We start from the raw sequence: 24218 nt of genomic DNA, 5'->3' as shown, positions 1-24218 counted from the left end.
ATAACCCAAATGATACATCTGGAACTATAACAACAGCGACATCCACGAGGTGGCAACAGAGAACAGACCAACTTGAACTTGAATGAAGGATTTTTGGGCAGCGCCCTGGAAAATCACTTGAGCTGCTCTGTTCATGGCTGTAAGATAATTTATTTTAACCTCTGCTGATTACGCTTGTCAGTACTGACGACTACTTTTCACTGGTTGTTGTTAATTACAAGTGCGCAGTATCATTACAGCCTTTTCAGCACCTGGACAGCTCCACTCGGTCAATACAGGCACTGAAAAGAGACCGGGGCTAGTTGTCACTCATTTTTAATTGCAGTTAGTCAATATTTCTCAGGGTGGGTTTTTCAATATTTAAATCCTGTAGGCGCAAAAAAGTTTTCACAAAAAGTACTGGAACGCACACATCATTATTTCCTCATAGTGCACGTAATTGAGATTTTATTGTGTTCACAGATGCAACAGCTATTACAAAAATATTATGAAACTATAATCTTACTTTAGAGACTAAAATTTACAAAAATTGTAGGTTAAAATACATTTTAAGACTTTTGGATTTAACACACAGCCACGACTAGACTTATACTCAAAATATTATAGTATATATTATAGAGATGACCTAATAAACAAAATTATGTTCTAAGAACATTTTCTAACGTTCCGACTAAGTTAAGAAAAAGTTATTGCTGAATGTTTTCTTGAACGTTCAAAACGTCCAGTTTTTAAATATTAGATTTTTTTTATGTGGTCATTAAGGGAACATTCCATTTTATAATTGTGGCAACGTTCTGAATGTTCTCTGAAAATTCAAAAATAATTGTAACATTTTTAAAAATTACAGATTAACATCCAACTAAAACGTTTAATAAAAAACGTTCCATGAACGATGCATAATTAATGTTTTTATGCTAACATTTTGAAAGCAATATTAAACACCAGATTCTATAACGTTTTTTTGGAAGAACGTTTGTTCTTATCGTTAAGACAACCTTTTCAGAACGTTAGCCAAAAAAGAACGTTCCTTAATTGATGAGCTTTTTGACAACTTTCAAGTGTGACAACTAACCCCGGCTCAAACTGTGAAACAACATGGCTGTTTTTTCTCCATTAGATGGCACTAAAATGTCTTGCACGTTTCTGAACAACCAAACCGAAAAAGTAAAGTAGGAAATAGCTACTTTATTATTTTAAGACATATAGATTACAGTTCATGCAGAATATAATTTAATTTCCAGCCAGTGTTTGACATAACTGTGACATAACTCACACGTTGCTTATGAGCATTAGATGCATTAATACTAATACAATACTGTATGTGATTATGAGCACTAGATCTGCTACATTGTTTTATGTTGTTCATTTATGATGAAGATGATAATGTATCATCTGTGCTGTCAGTGGATTCTTCCTCTGTGTCAGAGCTATCTGAGGACTCATCATCATCATCTTCAACGTAATCATCATCATCATCAGATGTGTCATATTCATCAGAATCATCATCATCATCATCGTCTGATTCCTCATCCGCTTCTAGAAATAATAATCATATCCAGATAAAGAAGGTGAATTCAACACACTTGAATTTCAAGTCTTTGCTCACACATTATTAAAGTTACTCATTTGGAACATTGCTTCTAATTACTTAATGCTATTTAATTGTCATTCAAGTCTGCAGTGCTTATGAAAACATTTTTTGGTTAGTAATTTAGACATACATATCACCATGTTCATTTAAATACTAAAGAGGAAAATTATAGTAAATCTTATTTTTTTGTCATAAAAATGTAAATTCTTCAATTTGAAGGTCAAAGCAAAGTGGAACTATCATGTCAAAGATAGATAGATAGATAATAACCTCACCTATCAGTAATTTTTCTTCAATGAGAGGCAGGAAGCTCTTGGCCTCTGAATTTTGGGGCTCATATATTAAAACTAAATTAAAAGAATGAATAAGAGTGATGCAAACATCTGTATCATCGTGTGAAATGCAAAATGTAAACAACACTAATTAACATAACTACTTACTCATCTGACAGAGCTTCTTAGCAAGTTGGTAATTCTTTGTCATCACAGCCTGTAGAAACTGGATTCATACAAACACAAACAGAACGTTTAGTCAGAGGTTATTTTCAAACACATCAGATGCATTATGCTTCCAAAATGCCTCACCTCTGCAAACAATTCTAGCGGCACGTGTCCTTCAGCGCTCTCATTTCCATCCTCTTCACTCTGTGCCTCATGAGGATCCTGGTCATTTGCAGACAGCACTACTTGAGGGGCCTGGTTATGTAGTTCATGCATATTTTCTGACTGGACATCACATTCTCCTTGTTTTTTTAATGCTTGAATTAAAAAAGAAAATCCATTTTTGGACACCACGGGTATCACAAAATGCTTCAGAAACTGTGAGACAAATAGCCTGAACAATAAATGTGCTGAAAAGGACTAAAGGATAAAACAGATTCAGTACCTGTCATAATAGGGGGGACCTGTTTAGGTAGTTTATGTCCATGCGTGGTTACATTTCTGAAGGACGGAGCTTTAGAGGCATTATACCCTCTGCGGCTGAAAAAAAATGGGCGATAAAAGGTAAACTATTAGAGATCACTGAAGCGAATGAATGCCATCAGCTTCCCTGCTTTATGCATGTACGGCCCATAAACCACATCCCATGCATGACCCAAGGAGCATGCTGACCGGAATATGAAAAGCCATGGATATGCTCAAAAATAAAATAAGCTTGTTTTTTTATTCCTTTCAGTATTGTGCATCCTAATTCTCAAGTGTAGAAAACTTGTTGCTTTTAGTTATTATTTTCTAATATGAAACACTTTGTTTTTACCTTTTGGATGTGTGCACTTTGAGTGTGGTGTGTGATGTTTCAGAGTTTAGGGAAGGATTTTCCTCTGTCTTTATAGAAAGATCCTGGCCTTCTGACTTTTCACCAGGTTTTGCTTTCTGTTGCCTACAAAACCAAAAGCAAAGCATCTAAATGATAGTCGAAGTGGGCCAGTATGATAAAAATGCCATATATAATTATACTTATTTCAAGTAAATACGTTTAAAGGAATATTTTCCTTATCCTCAGCCCATCTAAGATTTGGAAAAATGTAGCATTTCTTCACTTGCTCACCAATGGATCCTCTGCTGTGAATGGGTGCCGTCAGAATGCAAGTCCAAACAGCTGATAAAAACATCACAATAATCCACAAGTAATCCACACTACTCCAGTCCATCAATTAACATCTTGTGAAGTGAAAAGATGCATGTTTGTAAGAAACAGCATAAAAACAAATATCATAACTTCTGGCCAAATTATAATTTTATAATTCATAATAATGCTTCCTCCAGTGAAAAACTCTATCCCTTGTCATCTTCTCACATCAAAATCCACCAACTTATTTGTTTAGAATGGTTTGGTGCTTGATCTGTGCAAATTTGTCTCATGATTCAGACGAAACAACTCTTAGGAAGCAAAATTATGGATTATGGATTTTAGCTGGAAGTAGGAGTTTGAAGTTAAAAATATCTTACAGTTTTTCTCAATTGCTTAAACACATTTCTTGAAATTATGCCTCGCTTTTGCGGAACTCTAAACACAAATCCGTAACTTCTAACTCAATTCCCTAAACTTACTATATTCAGGTCAAAATGAAGCTCTCCACTCAAAACCACTCAATCTTGCTGAAAAAACAAACTTTGCTCTCAGACATGACACACAAACCCTCAAAAACACACACACTATAACACAGTTTTACACACTGATGAGATCAATTCAAAACAATACTACGAAAACTGGTAATAAGTGTTGCTTGGGGAAATTTTTTTTTTTAAATTAACACGATGAACACAACAAATGTATGCATTTGCAAGTGTTTTAATCCTTAATTTATTGTACTGTAGAACAGCAAACAACAACAAAAATAATTGTTCTGCCCCAGCACCCTGTCTTTGGTCTGGGACAGGCCAAACAACCTCCTCAACATCACAGACTAAATTGGGCATGGACAGGCAGCAGAGGTAAAATCCCCTTGCATGGCACGCATCAACTAAAATATATAAGACTGCTTGTTTTCTTGCCCTTCCTATTTCTCTTCCATGTTGTTGTCGTCATTCTTCACCTTATACTCTTTGTCTTCGAAATTGCATATTACTGTATGCGGGATATTGATTGAAAAAGAGCAGATAGTATTCACAGTTACACTTTTACTGGTGGTCTGAAAAAAAAAAAAAAAAAAAAAAAAAATTATATATATATATATATATATATATATATATATATAACAAAATAAAATAACATATAAATACATTACAAAGTCATTGTGCAATAGGAAAGAAAAAAAGTAAATATGGGCAAAGGCGGAAATATACATTAGAAAGTGCACTGTCAGAATTTGTAACTGTGTTGTGTTGTCCTCTGTCTATATATGCTTTCCAACTGAAGGTTCATGAGATGTTGAGATGTACCTTTGAGCTATTTCAAAGAACTGCTTTATCATTGGTTGATCTGTAGTCTCTGGTGAAAGTCAGTATTCACTTTAACAATTTATGGCAAATATACAAAAAGTCTAATAGAAATGTGTAGAATATGCTTGACCGTTTATGACAACTAGATAAAAAGTTTAGCATTTCCTGCAAAGACATATACGATGAGCTAATGACTTGATGTTTTGAGGGGTAAGACTATAGCAACATGACAATAGGGACTGAAAATGTAGGAAAAAGCAGACAAATCCATTGCATAATCAGTTACATGAACGTACCAAAGCAAACACAACTTGTTAAAAAAAAAATTAGAAACATTTTATGATGTGCACAAGTGATTACATGATGTGGAGGTTGAACAAGTAGTTTTGAGAATTTCATTTCTGATCTGAGAAAAGCACCAAACTGTAAACTGACTTTGGCCCTTTTATCTAAATCGAAGCTTCTGATTGGTGTGTGATAAATTTTGACTCCTAGTGTTTCCACTTGGGTAATTGTGTACTAATTGAGCTCAAACTTTGCAGACTTGAGTGAACAATATTGAATGCTAGTGCTTTCTAAATGATCACATGGTGTAAGCACTGAGAAATGTAGGGATTTGTGTGTAGAGTTTTGCAGTAACAGTTCACCAAATCTGACTCATGTGTTAAAGCAGGGGAGTAGTGTTTATAGTTTAGGAAAATGGGTGTGCTTTTTGAAAAATGGCATTATGGTTTTGAAATTTTAGTTCAAAAGACTACTTATAGTGTTTTAGCAATCGAGAAAAACTGTAATGATGACTTTGTTTTTTACAAACATGAAGCTTTTCGCTTCACAATATGGAGTGGTGTGGATTACTTGTGGATTATTGTGATGTTTTTATCAGATGTTTGGACTCATTTTGCACCCATTCACTACAGAGGATCCACTGGTGAGCAAGTGATGCAAAGCTAAATTTCTCCAACTCAATTCTGATGCAAAAACAAACTCATCCACATCTTGGATGGGCTGAGGCTGAGTACTGAGTACTATTTTCATCTGATTTTAATTTTTGGGTGAACTGTTCCTTTAATTTATCCTAATGCTTTCACTTGGACCTACTGACAGAAAAATTACATGGGCCATTTTTGTTCATTTATCACTGTTAAAAAATGTCTCTACTGATTTTACCTTGTGGAACTTGGAGCTTTAAGTCTCATATTTGTTGTCTCAGAGTTTACTGAGGGACCTTGTCCTTCTATCTTTCCACTCGGTTTTGGTTTGTGTTGCCTGTACAAAATCAAACAAAGCACTAACACATTTGACATGGACATGTTTTCTAAATCAAGTATTGCATAATGTATATGTATCCAAAAGACCTCTCATTGATCTGAAAATCCAGTCTTAATTGTTCAGAGGTCAGCATTCAAAAATATATAAACGTAGTGACCTTTTAACATGTTTGTAAACCTACTTTGGTTTCCATTCCACTGATTCTTTTGCCACTGGATCTACAGAACAAAGCAGGCAATGTCATTCACCCTTTCAGAAGGACAATAAACCTTAAGAAAACCGTGACAAATCGTCATCATGTGCATGTAACTGCTAAATGTTACAAAACAGTTGCAGTAGTTTACATATATGTATAGATAGATATTAATTCCTGCAAACGAACACCTAGATTATTTTACCTGCTGAGCCACCAATCACTGGTTTTAAAGGTGCATCCTCCTTTAGCAGAAATAGATAAAAGTGAACAGGGCGTCAAAACAATGATTTAAAATTATATGTGACCCTGGCCCACAAAACCAGTCATAAGGGTCCATTTTTTAAAATTAAGATTTATATATCATATGAAAGCTGAATAAATAATAAATTTCCATTGATGTATGGTTTGTTAGGATAGGGCAATATTTGGCTGTAATACAACTATTAGAAAATCTGAAACTAGATATTTACTTAATATCCTAATGATTTTCGGCCCATACAATGTATTATTGGCTATTGCTACAAACATACCCGTGCTACTTATGCCTGGTTTTGTGGTCCAGGGTCACATATAACTAAAATAGCACAATAAACAGCATCAGATATAATTGTTTGTCTTATAATATTTAAGAAATAACACATATTAGTTTGGAATTGGAACATGAATGACCTCCAAATGTAGATTTTCCTGCCACTGACCTTTTCACTGACTTTGGATGAGACTTCTGAGGGCCTTCCAACACACTGTAAACTTGTAATGAATAATAAAAAGTCTTTATATGTTAAAAAACGCAGTGTATTCCTACTTATGAAAAAAAAAAAAAAAGCTTTTACACACAATTATGTGTTTATGTTGAGTTAATGTAAAAATATACAAGGGCACGTCTTTAAACTCTGTGGACCTGGGTGTTATTTTAACATATAGCTAACAGTCCAGGTTAGTCAGTCTCGATGTACAGTATCGACTGTAACTCAAGAGTCTGTTGAATTTTTTAAGACTTGATCACTATCACAGTCACATTCTGTTCCGACATTTACAGGGAACAAAGAGAACTAGCATGTATGAAGTAGTAAAACATGTATAAACTTTTTTTAAAAATAACAGTAAATAGTTTATGCAAAACATGTAGGCTAATACATTAAAAAAGTGGTGCCACATGTTCCGTTCTTACCTGTTCATCTGTGCGAAGTGTCTAAATTTATTTTTATAAAGAACTATCGACAGTATTTTAGAGCTGAACTGCTAATATTTTAATACTACCTGTCATGAAAGCTACAGTAATTTTTTTAATGAAGTTTCTTCCGACTTTCTGAAGCCTCGTCGTAGTTTGAGAGCACTGGAAGGCTGCAGTGGATAAGCGTCCTGTTTCCATAGCAACTGGAGGCGTCACCTCTAAATAATCCGATGGCAACGTGTTCCTTACGGAACGAACGTTTTACGTAACACACGCTACATACAATCCTGGCCCCAGTCCCAAACAAAATACAAACACAATATATTTGTTTTACACAATAAAATTCATATAATAATAATAATAATAATAGCCTAATAATAAACTGCATACACACTCCTCTTTGGTCCTTTGGTTCATCCTTTGGATTTTAACATCCAAGTTATTAAAAAGCGACTAAAGTTGTGTATTTTTGGTGTCTTAAAAATAAATAAAAAATAATAATCAAAAAATTGTACACACTTGATATAGCCTTAATGTCTTTTAAAGACGAAGATATACTAAATGCAAATTTATGTTTTTACTTAAGTTACACCTCTCAAGTGTTTGTCTCTACAGTGCCACCATATTACATAGGGAAAAATTTGTCACACATTACCTGAAATCATTTCTGTATACACACTAACCTTCAATTTCTGATTATACATTACTTAGAATGTAAGAAAGACTCAACCCACATCTTGTCGAGACACTATATATGACGTAAGATGTCTCAATGACATTAAGCGACCTGCTTTTCTGTTATATTTAAACAGTAAATCAATTATGAAACTAAACAAATTATAAAACATCAAATAGGTAACATACAAAAATGTAAAACATTTGTTCTGTCCAACAAATATTGTAATTAATAAAATGCATATACAAATACACACAAATGTGACAGCTTTACCCAAACTGAAGGTGTTTGAGTTAATTATATTTACTGAGATGGCCCGCAAAAAGTATAATCTAAGACTTTTGTTCAAGAGTTTTGTTTATGTGATCCAACACGGGAAACAGCGGTCTGTTCTTGCGCATTAGGTGCGTCTTCAGGTGTTTGGCCAGATGGTCGCTGCGCATGAAGCGTTTGGCGCAGTCCGGACAGGTGAAGCGCTTCTCGCCGGTGTGCGTGCGCAGGTGCCGCTGGAGCTCGTCCGAGCGCGTAAAGCTCTTCCCGCAGAACATCCAGCTGCAGACGAACGGCCGCTCACCTGCGTGCCATCTCAGGTGCGCCTTCAGGTGCGACGTCTTGCCGTACACCTTCCCGCAGCCCGGCATGTGGCACACGTGCTGCTTTCTCCTGCCCGGCGTGTCGCTGCTCTTTTGGCAGTTGGGGCACATGCACCTCCGGCATCTCCGAGACTTGGAGTGCAGCAGGGTGGCGATTTGAGTCTGGTACTGGCCGAGCTCAGGGTGGAGAACCCACCCGCGGGGGATTTGAAAATGATGTGTTGAGGAGTGATTGGCGGTGCCGGCGTCCTGCAGGGACCACCATTGGTCTAAAAGTCCAGTGTGCGTGGGAACGTAAGTTGAAATTGAGGTGGGATGAGTAGCGCATGCTGACGGACAAGGCAACATCTTGAGGGGTGAGAAGTCATAGTGTTCCGCCGGGGGTGTTAGTGGCATTTCTTGGTGCGGATTTAAGGAGGTTTGGAGGTGCTGTGAAAAAGTTGCATCACTTCTCCAGGGGTGGAAGAGCTTAGGTGGGGAGCTTTCATATGGGACGTGCTGATGGTGCTCCATGGATCTGGATGCCCGGGAATGGCCGATGCGATTACAGGTGTCTTCCAGCAACATCAAGGGAGATTCTTTGATGAACTCTGGGGTGGAGTTTGGCGTCCGATCCTATGCAATAAAACATCAATACTTAAAACTTACGTTTGATTGAATTTGGCACTTATTTAAAGCGATTTAAAGAGTGAGAACCGCACTGCTTTTTGTGCTCAAAGTGAACGCTTAAAATAATTAATCCCCTTAAATCAACATGCATGCTTTAAATGCATTAAAATAAGTTTGATACAGTTCAGCTTAGAGAATATGACTCTTTACGCACCTGAAGGAAAGCTTGCAGTGGGTCATTGCGCATTATGCCACACCAATGAAGCCTTCTCAAGCCTGAATCGTTATAGTTCCCAAAACTGCGCACCTCAAACAACTCACGGGAGAATCCAGGAGGAAAGTGAACACACTGGCATGATTTCATTGAGTTTGATCAGAACTCCAGCCAGTCAGAATGAAGAGTTTTGCCTTTGAAGATTACCGCTGCCCAATCATCAAAGAATAGCGGAAGAGCTCAAATCCTTTGAGTGTTTGCTGCTTTGGATAATAAAAGAATTGATTATTTGGAGGGTGAGACGGGTTGAGATGAGAGAGGTACAATTAATGAATTAATAATTAAACTGGATTAGGTGAATGGATCAAAGAAATAATAAAAATATAGGGTATATAACGCTGAACAGATACATGTAAACTTATTTTACTTGTTACTTATGTTGCATTTTAAAGATATAAAACAAAATAATGTGTGCAAGTTAATAAAACTGTGGATGTCCCTAGTAGTAGAATATGCACTACCAGTCAAAAGTTTTTGAACAGTAAGATTTCAATGTGTTTTTTTTTTTTTTTTTTTTTTTTTTTTTTTTAAGTCTCTTCTGCTCAGCAAGTCTGCATTTATTTTATCCAAGATACAGCAAAAACTGTAAAATTTTGAAATATTTTTACTATTTAAAAGAACTGTTTTCTATTTGGGTAAATTTTAAAATGTAATTTATTCCTGTGATTTCAAAGCTGAATTTTTAGAATCTTTACTCCAGTCACATGATCTTTCAAAAATTATTCTAATATTCTAATATTTGCTGCTCAAAAAACATTTATTGTTATTATTATGTTGAAAACAGCTGAGTAGAATTTTTTCAGGTTTCTTGAACAGAAAGTTCAGAAGAACAGCATTTATCTGCAATAAAAATCTTTTGTAACATTATAAATATCTTTATCATCACTTTTAATCAATTTAAAGTGTCCTTGCTAAATAAAAGTATTAATTTCTATAGTTTCAAATAAATGCTGGTCTTTGGATCAAAATCCTGAAAAAAAAGTGCTCAACTGTTTTAAATATTGATAATAATAATAATAATAATAATAATAATGTTTCTTGAACAGCAAATCAGCATATTAGAATGATTTCTAAAGGATCATGACACTGAAGACTGTAGTAATGATGCTGAAAATTAAGCTTTGATCAAAGGAATAAATTACATTTTAAAATATATTCAAATAGAAAGCAGTTATTTTAATTAATAAAAACATTTTACAATATTACTGCTTTTGCTGTATTTTGAATCAAATAAATGCAGACTTGGTGAGCAGGAGAGAATTCTTAAAAAAAAAATCTTACTGTTTAAAAATTTTTGACTGTTAGTGTATAATTTATATAATTTCTGTGAAAGTTCACATTTAACATTTTAAAAGATTTTACAGTTTAATGATATTACACCCATTTAAAAAGAACAGCATGGAAACTTGCCGATCCATTCACGATGACGCAGTGAGAGCGAAGGACACGGTTAAGAGGCAGCGTGTGGGAGGCTGGGCTATTGAATACCTCTTGAAGTGCTTACAAGGGTGTCTAGAACTAGAGCAACATCTGTGGCTTTCCACAACAAAGCAGAACTCTGTTCCTTCACGGCACGCAGCTTTGAAGTCTCATGAAGACAGAAAGCAGTCATTGTTCTCTAAGGCCTACATGAAGGCCCTCCAACTTGGGTCTCTTTAATTTAAAAGTTTCCCCCAGTAATGCGATAGTTCTCTCCTGTTTCCCTTGGTGAACCTTTGAGGTGAAGCCTGGTTTTGTGTTTAAAAGCCAAAGTTCTGGCGAGTACTTTAGCCCTGGGTCATGAACTGTGGGCCGTTTGAAACGCTTTACGTGTGTGTGGTATACGCTCCTGCAAAAGAGCGCATAAGCTGACGAACACAGTCATCATATAATTATTCAGGAGTTACTGTTAATGAATGGGTATTTTAAGGTGTGTGTAGACATCAAGGATAAAAGGTACAAAAGCTGTTACTGAGATACCCTTTCAAAGGGTATTAATATGCATCCTTTAGGGATAAATAAGGTACAAAGGTGTACCTTTTTTTAAAGGCACCACCCTAGTGACAGCTTTTGTACTTTTTCTTCCAAGAGTGTACTGTCACATTGTACTGTAAACATCAGATTTCTCATGTATTTTATTTCCTATGCTATCTATACTTTTAACTTTCAACATTTGGGTCTATTTTGAAATTGTAAGAGAAACTTCTTAGGCATATTAGGCTTTTTTTTTCCACATTCTTGTTTACATTTGATTTATTAATTTGGCAGATACTTATATTCAAAGACAGTCAAAGTAGTACTATAATAGAGCAGAAATTTATTTTTGTTGTGCACATAAATAACTCTGATTAATCGTGAAAAAAAATGTAAATGCTCAATTTGGTGTAAATTTATTTTTGAAACACTTTAACTTAAAAAATGCTAGCACATTGAATTATAGATGATTTTAAGTAGAAAAATATAATTTGTATTTTTTTGTAAAATGTACTACAATAATCTTCATTTACAACTTTTACTTTGATTTTTCATTGAAGTGTCTATCTCTAAAATCAAAACCAAATTAAAAGTAAACATGCATGCATAAACAAAAAAATAAATAATATTTTACGACTAAATTAGTCGTCAATAAAATAACTAATTAATAATGTTTTATAGTTTTGTTCTTTTATAGAGAAAGAAAAAATATGTTTAACGTAACTGTTGTTTACATATTTTTTGTTGAAGTTTGAACCTCTAAAATCACAAATATTCAACTACATGCTGCATTTTTAGTTAGTCTGAATATGCACACAGGGTAAAACATTCCCTCCTGTTTTTCATGTGTATGATAAACACTGTAAAACAAAATTTCATATGTAACCAGAGGGAAGCTTTGGGTTATTTGAGGGTGGGATTCCACAACATGTCTTCTCAGCAAAAAGCAGTTCTTTATTGCAAATGTTGGATTTCTCTACGCATGACAATTAAAAAGCATGATATCGGGGTCAGAAGAGCCTGGGGAGGAACATGCCTGTTAATAGAATCAGAACGCTTTCAACATGCACTCCAGGGTGTGAGAGTGACCCAGTTTACCTCAGACCTTTCCTTTGAGGGACACAGAGCAAGAAAGAGGGAACGAGAGAGAGAGAGTGGAATGATAACATTGAGTCTAGTCTGTAATTATTCCTGTGGTAATGATTATTAGAGCAGATCGGACACAGACCAATCAGAAGAGTTCTGGGCCAATTAGCCTCATCTGTATGAGCGGCGTTTATAATATTGGCAGTATATGTTTAATGATGAAACAACGAATTGTCTCTCCAAAAACCAGCATAAAAAGAGTGATAAAGAACTGTAGGCTGCCATTAGAGAGAATGTGTGAATGAGGTAGTTCAGTAATTGACAGGAGACGGAGCTGCTCGGCTAATGATGTCTGAACCTGATTTGATGAGCACATTTCCAATTCCCCAGAAAGCAGATCAAAGTCACAATCAATGTTAATTACACTACCAGCCATGGCCTTGAACAAAGTTGCAATGCTGCGTTTCTGAATGCCTTCAATGAGATGATATTCTGATGCAAATACCTGCAGCTGAAAAGATAATGAAGGAGCTGATCTGAATTACCGTTAGTTAGTTAGTTACCGTTGCTCACTCGGACAAACAAACAATGACAGCTTGTCTTACAATGACAGCTGTCAGTATGAAAACTTTGTCCCCAGATATTTTTGATAAATTTTGGACATAGAAGGATCACTGAGCACTCAAGTCGGACTTAAATATGCTAGGGAGGGATATACATTGACCAGAAAACCAGTCAGTATCTGGTGTGACCACCATTTGCCTCACGCAGTGCAACACATCTCCTTCGCATAGAGTTAATCAGGTTGTTCATTGTGGCCTGTGGCATGTTGGTCCACACCTCTTCAAAATGCCATCAATAAAATGCACCTCTGTTTGTTGTCCATAACATACGCCTGCCCATACCATAACCCCACCGCCACCATGGGCCACTCAATCCACAACGATGACATCAGCAAACCGCTCACCCACACGACACCATACACGCTGTCTGCCATCTGCCCTGTACAGTGAAAACCGGGATTCATCTGTGAAGAGAATGCCATCAAATGTGAGCATTTGCCCACTTAAGTCAGTTACGACGACAAACTGCAGTCAGGTCAAGACCCCGATGAGGATGACGAGCATGCAGATGAGCTTCTCTGAGACGGTTTCTGACAGTTTGTGCAGAAATTCTTTGGTTATGCAAACCGATTGTTGCAGCAGCTGTCCGGGTGGCTGGTCTCAGATGATCTTGGTGGTGAAGATGCTGGATGTAGAGTTCCTGGGCTGGTGTGGTTACACGTAGTCTGCGGATGTGAGGCAGGTTCGATGTACTGCCAAATTCTCTGAAACGCCTTTGGAGACGGCTTATGGTAGAGAAATGAACAGCTCTGGTGTACATTCCTGCAGTCAGCATGCCAATTGCACACTCCCTCAAAACTTGCGACATCTGTGACATTGTGCTGTGTGATAAAACTGCACATTTTAGAGTGGCTTTTATTGTGGCCAGCCTATAAGGCACACCTGTGCAATAATCATGCTGTCTAATCAGCATCTTGATATGCCACACCTGTGAGGTGGATGGATTATCTCGGCAAAGGAGAAGTGCTCACTAACACAGATTTAGACAGATTTGCAGTCTAAATTGGACAATTTTCAAAAGTCCTCCTATATGTGAGAATATAGTAAAGAGTAATTTCGTACACACTTATCCAAATCAACAAACAAAAATGAATAGAAATTATTAATGAGCAAACCAAATCTTTCTTTAAAAGTTGCAGCTCATTTCTCTGAAACAAAATCAGTCCATTTGTGCACAGCAGGACTAAACTGTCACTTTTAACTTTTAAGACATCTTGGATAAAATTTCGTCAGCTGGTTTAAACATATTTGCTTGAAGATTTACTCCAGCTGCTGCATTCAGACGCTGATAAAACTTGTGGAACAACTTCTGCACTTCCTGTCAAACAGAGACAAGCTTATGGCTACAGAAGTGAGTAAAACCACAGAAAAAATCCCTCCTATCTCTCAGACAGGTGAGGGACATTCAGAGGAACGGTGTGTGTTAGCAGCAGATTACCTGTGAACAAATCTGACAGCGTATGACGATAAGCACTCGGGCATTGGATCCTGTTAACACGTCTCTGTGATGCTAAGAAGATTTCCCAAAATGACAAAAAATGAGGTTCCTTTCATGTCGTTTTAAGTTGGTCTCTACAGATCTGTTTCCCTGAGCCAGATATTTAGTCGCCATCCCTGGTCAAATAGCCTAAAAGTTGTCCAAAGGCTGAATAGTAAGTAGAACGCTGGATGATTGTGAACTAGCACTGAAATACAGGACTTCAGCTTTACGGTTTAATAACATTCATGCAAACTCAACAAGAAGGACACACTGTCTTTTGCTGTCTTCAGCCTCCAGTCCAAATCATTCAATCTGCCACTCTGATGTTACAGACAGAAAATGATTTTCACATGATTACCTAATATTTGACATTCTTTAACATTTAAAAACACAATTTACACCATTTGTACGGCATGTTGGCTAATCTAGACTAAATAGGAATTTGCATGTTTCTAAACGAACTGCCTTTTTAATTAAATATCAGTCAAATACAGTGCAGCACAACAGCTGTCTGACCCTCATCAAACATATTGTGCTCTTATCCACAGGCAACGTTATGCACTTAATGATTTATTATTCATAGTGATTTTAAAACATCTTCCACTGGTTTCATGTGGGCTCCAAACTATAGCTCAAAAATGAGCCCATTTGTTTTCTAGAGCAAATGCACATTAAGCCCTTGAAAGGGATTTATTCTTGAAGTAATCTCCAGTTTCATAATTCTACTTGTAATTCACAGTGTACTTATATGTACACTGTGTGCATAATATACACAATTTAAAGACATAATATATATATATATTTTTTAAAAACTTGAAAACAATGGAAGGGCATTTCTGCCACATAAGGAAAAAACATGCTTTGGTAACTCATAATTATACATAACAATGAATAATTATGACACAAAGTGTCAAAATTATGGGATACTAGTCATAATTAGAATAAAAAGTCATAATTTAGACAAATGGACTTATGTCAGTTTTAGCTTTTTACCTCATAATTCTGACATTAAAATGAATAATTATGACATCAAAGTCAAAATTATGAGATAAGTCATATTCATTACATTATTAGATTATCATAGATTATAATTAGTCATAATTATGACATAAAAAATAATAATTAAGACATAAAAAGTAAATATTATATACTAAGTCATAAACATTAGATAAAAAGTTTTCTCATGTGAAAGTTTCACTTTCATATGAGCTCTGTTAATGTGTAAAAATTTTAGATGTGTAAAAGATTTAAATGTGTAAAAGATTTTAGTATCTCAAATTGTATACAGCAATAACATGCACCGAATTAGCTCAAAAATGAGCTCATGTTTTAAACAGTTTTGCTTTCTAATTGCACATTAAACCTTTTGAAAAAGATTTGATCTTGGAAATATTCTTCAGTTTCATTTATCTGCCGTTTATGATACTGAACTGCCAAATAAAGTCTGATACAGTATATATAGGAGCTCCATTATTCAGCATTCTCTCTCTCTCATGTGCACAGTCTCTCTCTAATTCAGCATGAGATCACCCTTCATCATCCATTAACCCTGACTGTCCCGGGAGACTGAGAGGTGAAGGTTCCCGAGGGCCTCTTGGAGCAGCTGGCTCTTGGGGAATCAGATTCTCTATTCATCTCTGTCTCTCAGGAGAGATTCTTGTTTTCTGCCCTCCAGCCAATCACAGCACTGCTGCTGAATTGGCAGCCAATTTATTATCTATTTTAGGTATTTTGTCCCTATAGCATTTGAATATCATTTGAAAGCTCATCACTGCAGAGATGAGCCGAGTACATTTTGGATAAAAGTCAAAGTCATTTCTAAAAGAGGCTGAATATACACCCTGCGATAATGAAAAAACAATGAGATCAATAATCCACATTTTTATCTTGTTCTCTATGGATCATTAACTTCTGAAATAGAGAAATGTCACTAAATTTCATCTTCAGGGACTTTGAATATTTTTTCACTGTGGAGGAAAAACACAAGGTAACTTCATGTCTGCCTCTGGGAACACCAGAAAAACACTGACACTGAACACCACCACAGTCAGTCATAAACATAATTAGCTTTTGTTTGACAATGTACAAAATTAAATAACATATTAAACTGATATAAAATCACTTTACGATTTATTGTAGTCAGAGAAAAGAGATGCTGGTGAAACTCCTTCCCCGTGAATTTGGACAATGTATATTGTGTGCATAATGTACACTGGAGTCAAAAATTTATGCTTTGGTAACTCATAATCATATTAAAGGGGTCCTATTATGCTCTTTTACAAAGTCTTGATTTTGTTTTGGGGTTGTACTAGAGCATGCTTTCATGCTTGGTGGTTCGAAAAACGCATTATTTTCACATAATTTACATTACAATAGCTTTCTCCCCAGCCTGGCACAAATGGCTCGATTAGTTCCGGGTTTGATGAAGGCCCGCCTTCCGAAAAATGTAATGTGCTGTGATTGGTTAGCTGTCCAACTGCGCTGTGATTGGCGAACAGCTAAGACAGTGTTTCAGTACTGCCACGGCCCTTGTCAAAGCAGCAAGTTCCGTCTGCTCCTTCATAGTTAAGGATATATTAAGGTACAGTTGACGCTACAGTATAGTGTTGGGTCCTATCGTTAATCTGCGAGATCGCCGATACATGATATTATCATGCTAATTTATTTAATTATTTACATACTTTGTTTCATTGCCGGAAACCAGCTCCAGCATAAGGCTAAAAGCAGCCTAATGTTTTTAATATGATTTAATTTGTATTTAACATGACAGCAGCTGAATACAAAACATTGTAAGTTACTAATTATAATGCTTACATGTCCTGTTATTCAAAAAGCAGCTACAGAAAACGAGCAAAAATTAACAATATCAAAGAACATCATCACTGATTAGCCTAGCCTATTCTAGTGCAAGTTTATGCATTTTAAGAAACACCCACGTTGTTAGTGAAGCTATCTACACTGTATGATGAATAAATCTCTTACTACACATTGCACATGTCTGCGGTGCTTTAGGGCTCCGACACGGCCACTGGAGCTGATTGCGGCCACTCTTGTCAATGCTTGTGTTTATTTTAATGATATTCTAATGGGCCGTGTTTGCTTGTGTTTATTTTAATGATATTCTAATGGGCCGAAATTTGTAACAAAGTTAACAAATATCAACAAACTTTTTTATGCCCAAACATACACACCACACATTGACTAAAATTCAAAAAGTGAAAAAGCATAATAGGACCCCTTTAATTATGATCAAAAGTCAAAATCAATGAGCTAAACACTAAAAATAGTTAGATACAAAGTCATAATCATGAGATAAACACTCAAAATCTAGATACTAAGTCAACTCTCTCTCTCTCTCTCCTTCAGCTTGCTCCCTTTATCAGGGGTCGCCACAGTGGAGTGATCCGCACAGCATACTAAGTCATAACTATGAAATAAAAATGAAAAATGATGACAAAAAATGTCAAAATTATGAGATAAAATCATAATCATGAGATAAACACTAAAAATAATTAGATGCTAAGTCATAACTACGAGATAAAAAGTCAACATTATGAGATAATAGTCAGATCACCTTTATTTATACAGCACTTTTAACAATACAGATCGCGTAAAGCAGCTTAACAGTATTAAATAGGACAATAGTGTGTCAGTAATGCAAAAGGACTACAGTAAACACTCAATTTATTCAGCGATGTCATCATCATAGTATATGAATTCACTAAGTCATAATCATGAAATAAACACTCAATCTCTAGATACTAAGTCAGACTATGAGATAAAAAGTCATACTTTTGACAAAAAGTCAAAATCATGAGAAAATATGTCATAATTATGAGATAAACACTCAAAATCATTAGATATTAAATCAACTATGAGATAAAAAGTCAAAATTGAGATACTAAGTCATAATCATAAGATAAACACCCCAAATCATTAGATACTAAGTCATAACTACAAGATAAGAAGTAATAATTATGACATAAGTCAAAATTATGAGATACTAAGTCATAATCATAGCATAAGAACTTCAAACTGAGATTCAAAGTCATAACTATGAAATAAATTGTCACAAATATGACATAAAAAGCCAAAATTATGAGCTACTAAGTCATAATCATGAGATACTAAGAAATAATTATGATAAAACTCAAATTATGAGATACTACATCAAAACTAAGATAAAGTGTCACAATTATGACATTAAAAGTCAAAACTGAGCCACTAGGTTATAATCATGAAATAAGAACTCCAAATTATGAGATAGTCATGACTATGACTATGAGATAAAAAGTCAAAATTATGAGCTACTAAGTCATAATCATGAGATACTAAGTAATAATTATGATAAAACTCAAATTCTGATATAGTACATCAAAATTGAGATAAACTGTCACAAATTGTGACAAATTTTGACTAATCTAATAAAATTAACATCTATAATAACATCAATAACGTCAATTTCAATTATGCCAAAGTTGACTTTTCACATTATTACAACTCTTGTACAGCTCTTATCACTGAATTTTGATTCTTTGTCTGATAGTTATAATTTAGTATTTCATAATTTTGACTTTATATATCATAATTGAATTCCCAAAGCATGATCTATTTTTCTCATGTGAAGGAAATGGCTTTCATAAGGAAAACAAAGAGAAAGGGTTAGAGTCTGTCTCAGACATGCATCCCGTATATAAGAGACTGAACCACACTAGCTTTGATCAAACAGTTTTGCTATTATTAAAACCTGTAGACTATAAATGGCAGAGTCTTCAAACTAAATAATAATAATGTAATCCAATTACAGCATACCCCTCTAAGGATTAATCTCAGAATTATAAAGGGTTCTTTTTGAGATACTAATTTCCCCAAAATAACGAGTTTTCATTGATTTTGTTTTCTGTGGGTGTTGTATGTGATTTAAATCGTGATCGCAGTGACTTTATTACTGTGTTTTATTGGCTCTGAGATGTCGTTTACTGCAGTGAGAGATGGACAGTGGCCTACAGGCAATCTGAGGACACTGATGATTACTGGAAAGAAACACATTCATGGAGAGTTGTGTGGCATACTGATAATAACCCGCACGTTATGGACAGGACGCGGCCCGGGTGTTTAATTCATCACAAGCCACAGACGAATGAGCGACTAACGTGAATAAATGAGTCAATTACAGGAGACGCGCTGTGCGCTTGTGCTTCACCTGCCTGATGTTTTCATTATAAATAATGGAATAACAACCCTGTGTCTTCCCATATGTTACAGTCCTAATAACACACAGCCTGGAAACGCAAAGAGCAAACAAAATGTTGTACACACTGTATCACGACATGCTGCCAGTCTTTACGATTATCTGCATGCTCTGTGTTTAGGTTGGAAACTGTGGGAACACAAGTTTATATGCAAAAGGAGAACCTCTGGGTTGCTTTTTATATAAAACCAAGTGACCGGGGGCTCCTGAGCTTTAAAAAGGACCATAAAGCACTATAAAGCAGTCCGTGTGCTAGTATTCTGTATTGCCAAATGATTTTTGTGAGCTTTTTGTGAAGAAAAGACACAAATTTTATTCATAAGTGACTAAAAATTCACTAAAAATTCAATTTAAACAAGTTAGATGAACATGCCATAAACCATAAATCTTGTGTTTGTCAAATCACTCAGCAAGTTTGAATATGTGGGAATGCAAATGAGATTTGTATGAAAGCTTGTTTCTACCACAGGATAAAAAAATAAATTTAAAAGGTAATTATAACTTTTTATCTCACAAGTCAGAGACAAAAAACTTTTAATGGTGAAAACAAACAAACAAACAAACAAAATAGAATAGATAAAATAGAGTTCTGTTTATGTATTGCAATTCTAAATTATATCTCACAGTTCTGACAAAAATTGTGAAATATAAACTCAGAGTTTGGAGTAAAAGGTCAAAATTGTAAGGAATTGTAGGAAATATCAGTTTACATTTCTAAACATTCATTTTGCCATTAATTATAATAATCCAGTGAGATTTTTGTGTGGAGCACGGACTGTTGTCAGACTCCTCGTGCAAACAGAGATGTGATCTCTCCATCATTCAATCCAGTCTGTCTTAAGAAACAGAAAAAACAGAGACAGACTAAATCCAGAAGTACTGTGGCAACATCTCCAAGATCCTTTAAGAGACCTATACCTACAAATCTACAGTACTGTTAAAATTTTTAGGCAGTTAGGCACATAAAATGAGGATGCTGTCAAAAACAATGTCATAAATAGATTTTCTTTATCAAAGAACTTCTAATAACTAAAATAAATAAGCATTTGATGGGACCATCCTTTGCGTTTAAAGCAGCTTTTGCCCTATGTGCACTTGTGCATAGTTTTTCAGGTAGCTTAGCAGGTAGGTTATTTGAAACATCTTGGAGATGTTGAAACAGTTCTTCTGGATTTAGTCCGTCTCAGTTTTTCTGTGTCTTCATGTCATTCCAGAGACAGACTGGATGATGGTGAAATCAGATCTCAGTGTGGAGCACTGGCTGTTGTCAGATTCCTTGTGCAAACAAAAATCTAACTTTATTACAATTAATGGCAAACAGAATGTTTGGAAATGTAAACTGATATTTTTTATTGACACACTACAGCAAAAGACAGACTTTAACTGACTTTAAACCATTTTTTAGCTGGTGAAAATACTAGTGGCCTAAGACTTTTGCACAGTACTGTATATATAACATAGATAACATTCCTTGTGTACATTCACTCAAGCAAAAAAAAACTGGAATGGAGTCTATATGTTAAATTCAAAATAATTGCAAAAAAATGTTGAGGAGAAGAAGAAAAACTGACTTACTGCTGAGTTCTGACTGCTGGGAAATGTAAAGTAATTGTCAGGCTCTGTCAGGTTACACACACATCATTTCTCTCCCTCCACTTCATACTTTGCAGGCAGGTGAGTGACAGCTCAGACAATTATTAGTTTGAATGGCTGTTCATGTGCATTATAAAACCTGCAAAGCATGACAGAGCTCTCAACGTTCTCCAAACACACAAGTAAAAGCAACAGAAAGTTCTAGACGTTTATTAGAAAATAAAACCTACTTTTAATTTGGAACAATCAGTTGGTCAAACAATTCTGTGAATGTTTACTCACCGTCATGTCACTTTACAAATGGCAACATTATAGAAGTTTTTACTTTCACTTTTGATCAGTTTAATGCATTCTTGCTGTTTAAAAGTATTCATTTCTTTTACAAAAGACTGACTGATCCTTAACTTTTGAACGATAATGTGACACTGAATGAGATTTGAGAGCTGATGATAATATGTTGTTTGTTTTAAGCGAACTGTCCCTTTAAGGTGATACTAGAAATATGAAACATTCACAAACACACATACACACACAATGAGAAAGACAGAAGAGGGAGGAAAAAGGGTAAGAGTGAGCAGTGATAAATGGATTGCGGTGGTGGTGACAGATAGAAGCTGTTAACAGGGGTCAGAATTAGTCTCTGTCGGCCGCGGTCATAAACCTGACCCCTCATTAGAGAACGGGACAGGAGAAGCAACACCTGGAGAGAGCTGTGAGCTCTGAGAAAATTCACAATGGGGGGGGTTGAAATCATACATAATGCATGTTATTGTTTATTTAGGACTGATCTGAATAAGATATTTCAGATAAAAGATTTTAACATATAGCCCACAGAAGAAAATAATAGTTACATTTATAAAAATGACCCCTTTCAAAAGTTTACACACTCTTGATTTTTTAAACTGTGTTGTTACCTGAATGATCCACAGCTGTTTTTTTGTTTAGTGATAGTTGTTCATGAGTCCCTTGTTTGTCCTGAACAGTTAAACTGTCCGCTGTCCTAATTTTGTCTTCTGGGTAAATATCTTCTGTAGCTTCTGAGGGGAAGTTATAAATGAAAGAAAATATGATATTTATGCAAAATAAGAAAAATATACACATCTCCATTCTGTTCAAAAGTTTTCACCCCCCGACTCTTAATGCCATTGTGTTTTCTTCTGAAGCATCAGTGAGTGTTTGAACCTTCTGTAATAGTTGCATATGAGTCCCTCAGTTGTCCTCAGTGTGAAAAGATGGATCTCAAAATCATACAGTCATTGTTGGAAAGGGTTCAAATACACAAAAATGCTGAAAACCCCAAAGATTTGCGGGACCTGAAGGATTTTTCCGAAGAACATTGGGCAGTTTAACTGTTCAGGACAAACAAGGGACTCATGAACAACTATCAATAAACAAAAAAACGCAGCTGTGGATCATTCAGGTAACAACACAGTATTAAGAATCAAGCGTATGTAAACTTTTGGACGGGATCATTTTTATAAATGTAACTATTATTTTCTCTTGTGGACTATATGTAAACATCTTTTATGTGAAATATCTTATTCAGGTCAGTAATAAATAAACAATAACATGCATTTTGTAGGAGAGGATGTAAACTTTTGACCTCAACTGTATGCCATTGTACCATGGTACTTTAAAAATATATACTTACATATACACAACTGTTCAAAAGTTTGGAAAGGTTTGAAATAAATAAATACTTTTATTTAGCAAGGATGCTTTAAATTGACCAAAAGTGACAAAAGTGATCACAGGAATAAATTACATTTTACAATACACTGCCCTCCAAAAGTTTGGAAACACCCCTGGCAAAGTGTGGTTTTGGACAGCATAAATCCTTATAATTTTTTGGTGCAAATACATTAAAGTAACTTGACATTATCATTGAAGACCAGAAATAATAATTTTAATTTTGATTACATAATAATGGCAATATATACATGTCAAAGACATGCCCCTTTGCCAGCTGTGATGCCTGGTTACTGGTTTAAACTTGGTCAAGGTTTTTAAAAGATTTTTGGGTCAGCACACCTTAATAGCTTCAACAACTGATTGCCAATTAAGTTTAAAATACAATGAATTTAGGCCCAGATTATGCGGAGCTGTAATTGCTGCTAATGGTGGGTATTTTGATGAATTGAAAATTTAATTTTTTTCTATGTATAAACTGTTTATGTAATACAATATGTTGTCATAGTTTGTGTTGTCCCTTATCAGTGCAAAATTATCACAAATGGAAAAGGATTCATGCCAATATTGTTCAAAACCCCACTTTTCTAGGGAAAAGTTTCCAAACTTTTGGAGGGCAGTGTATATATAAATCTGTTATTTAAATCTGTAATAATATTTCACAATATTTCTGATTTTACTGTATTTTTGATAACATGCATGCATATATATATATATATATATATATATATATATATATATATATAGCTTTTTGCTTAGTCATAGTTGTTGACTGTATCAAACCTCTTGTTCAGTTCCTCTTCTGTGTGCTTGTGTGTGTGTTGGCATAGATGCAGGTTATGTATAAGAGTGTGTTATGGAAGTGTCATCTGCTATAATAATGCTTCCCACACATCAATTATCATCCATAAGTGGTCTTAGTATAGAGTAATTAACCTTTTTTCAGCTGCTCAGCAGTCTGTGAAGTATCTGCAGCAGAACTGGAGGGTTTGTTACGTGATAAAGTCTGAGGTTGTTTCAAACCAGATAAAATTTCAGATTTAACTCCAAAAATAAAATTGGGAGCAACACACTCTAGCCCACAGCAAAAAAACCAAACAAAAAAAACAAAGAGCACTTTCAAAACGGTGATATTAGATTCACATAATGCTGGATGATTTACTTGTTAATGTTTAATTATTAGATTTATGGCAAATCAGTAATCCGAAGAATGAGTAATAGTAGTGATTCTTGGATGTTTTTTAAATATGTGTTCAACGCTGTATACATCATGCTTCAT

The 24218-nt window shown here is 35.2% G+C and overlaps 2 protein-coding genes across 2 annotated transcripts; both read right to left on the bottom strand.

The window, feature by feature from the left end:
- Positions 1 to 1185: 1185 nt before the first annotated feature.
- On the bottom strand, positions 1186 to 7296 carry erich2 (glutamate-rich 2). Its single transcript, XM_051111491.1, has 11 exons — positions 7110 to 7296; positions 6637 to 6688; positions 6141 to 6180; positions 5924 to 5960; positions 5641 to 5739; positions 2849 to 2971; positions 2477 to 2571; positions 2176 to 2348; positions 2032 to 2089; positions 1867 to 1938; positions 1186 to 1536 (listed from the first exon to the last, which is right to left on the bottom strand). Exons 1-11 carry the CDS (start codon positions 7115 to 7117, stop codon positions 1367 to 1369), a joined length of 927 nt encoding a protein of 308 aa, XP_050967448.1. The 5' UTR covers positions 7118 to 7296; the 3' UTR covers positions 1186 to 1366.
- Positions 7297 to 7530: 234 nt separating this feature from the next.
- LOC127167123 (transcription factor Sp5) lies at positions 7531 to 9308 on the bottom strand. The gene is made up of 2 exons (XM_051112961.1): positions 9205 to 9308; positions 7531 to 8996 (listed from the first exon to the last, which is right to left on the bottom strand). The coding sequence occupies exons 1-2, from the start codon at positions 9235 to 9237 to the stop codon at positions 8121 to 8123; spliced, it is 909 nt and encodes a 302-aa protein (XP_050968918.1). The 5' UTR covers positions 9238 to 9308; the 3' UTR covers positions 7531 to 8120.
- Between the last annotated feature and the right edge of the window lie 14910 nt (positions 9309 to 24218).

The sequence above is a fragment of the Labeo rohita genome, chromosome 6 (assembly GCF_022985175.1).
Source record: "Labeo rohita strain BAU-BD-2019 chromosome 6, IGBB_LRoh.1.0, whole genome shotgun sequence".
Classification (NCBI taxonomy): domain Eukaryota; kingdom Metazoa; phylum Chordata; class Actinopteri; order Cypriniformes; family Cyprinidae; genus Labeo; species Labeo rohita.
The sequence above is the reverse complement of the archived record's forward strand: the minus strand, read 5'-3'. Positions and strand labels throughout refer to the sequence as shown.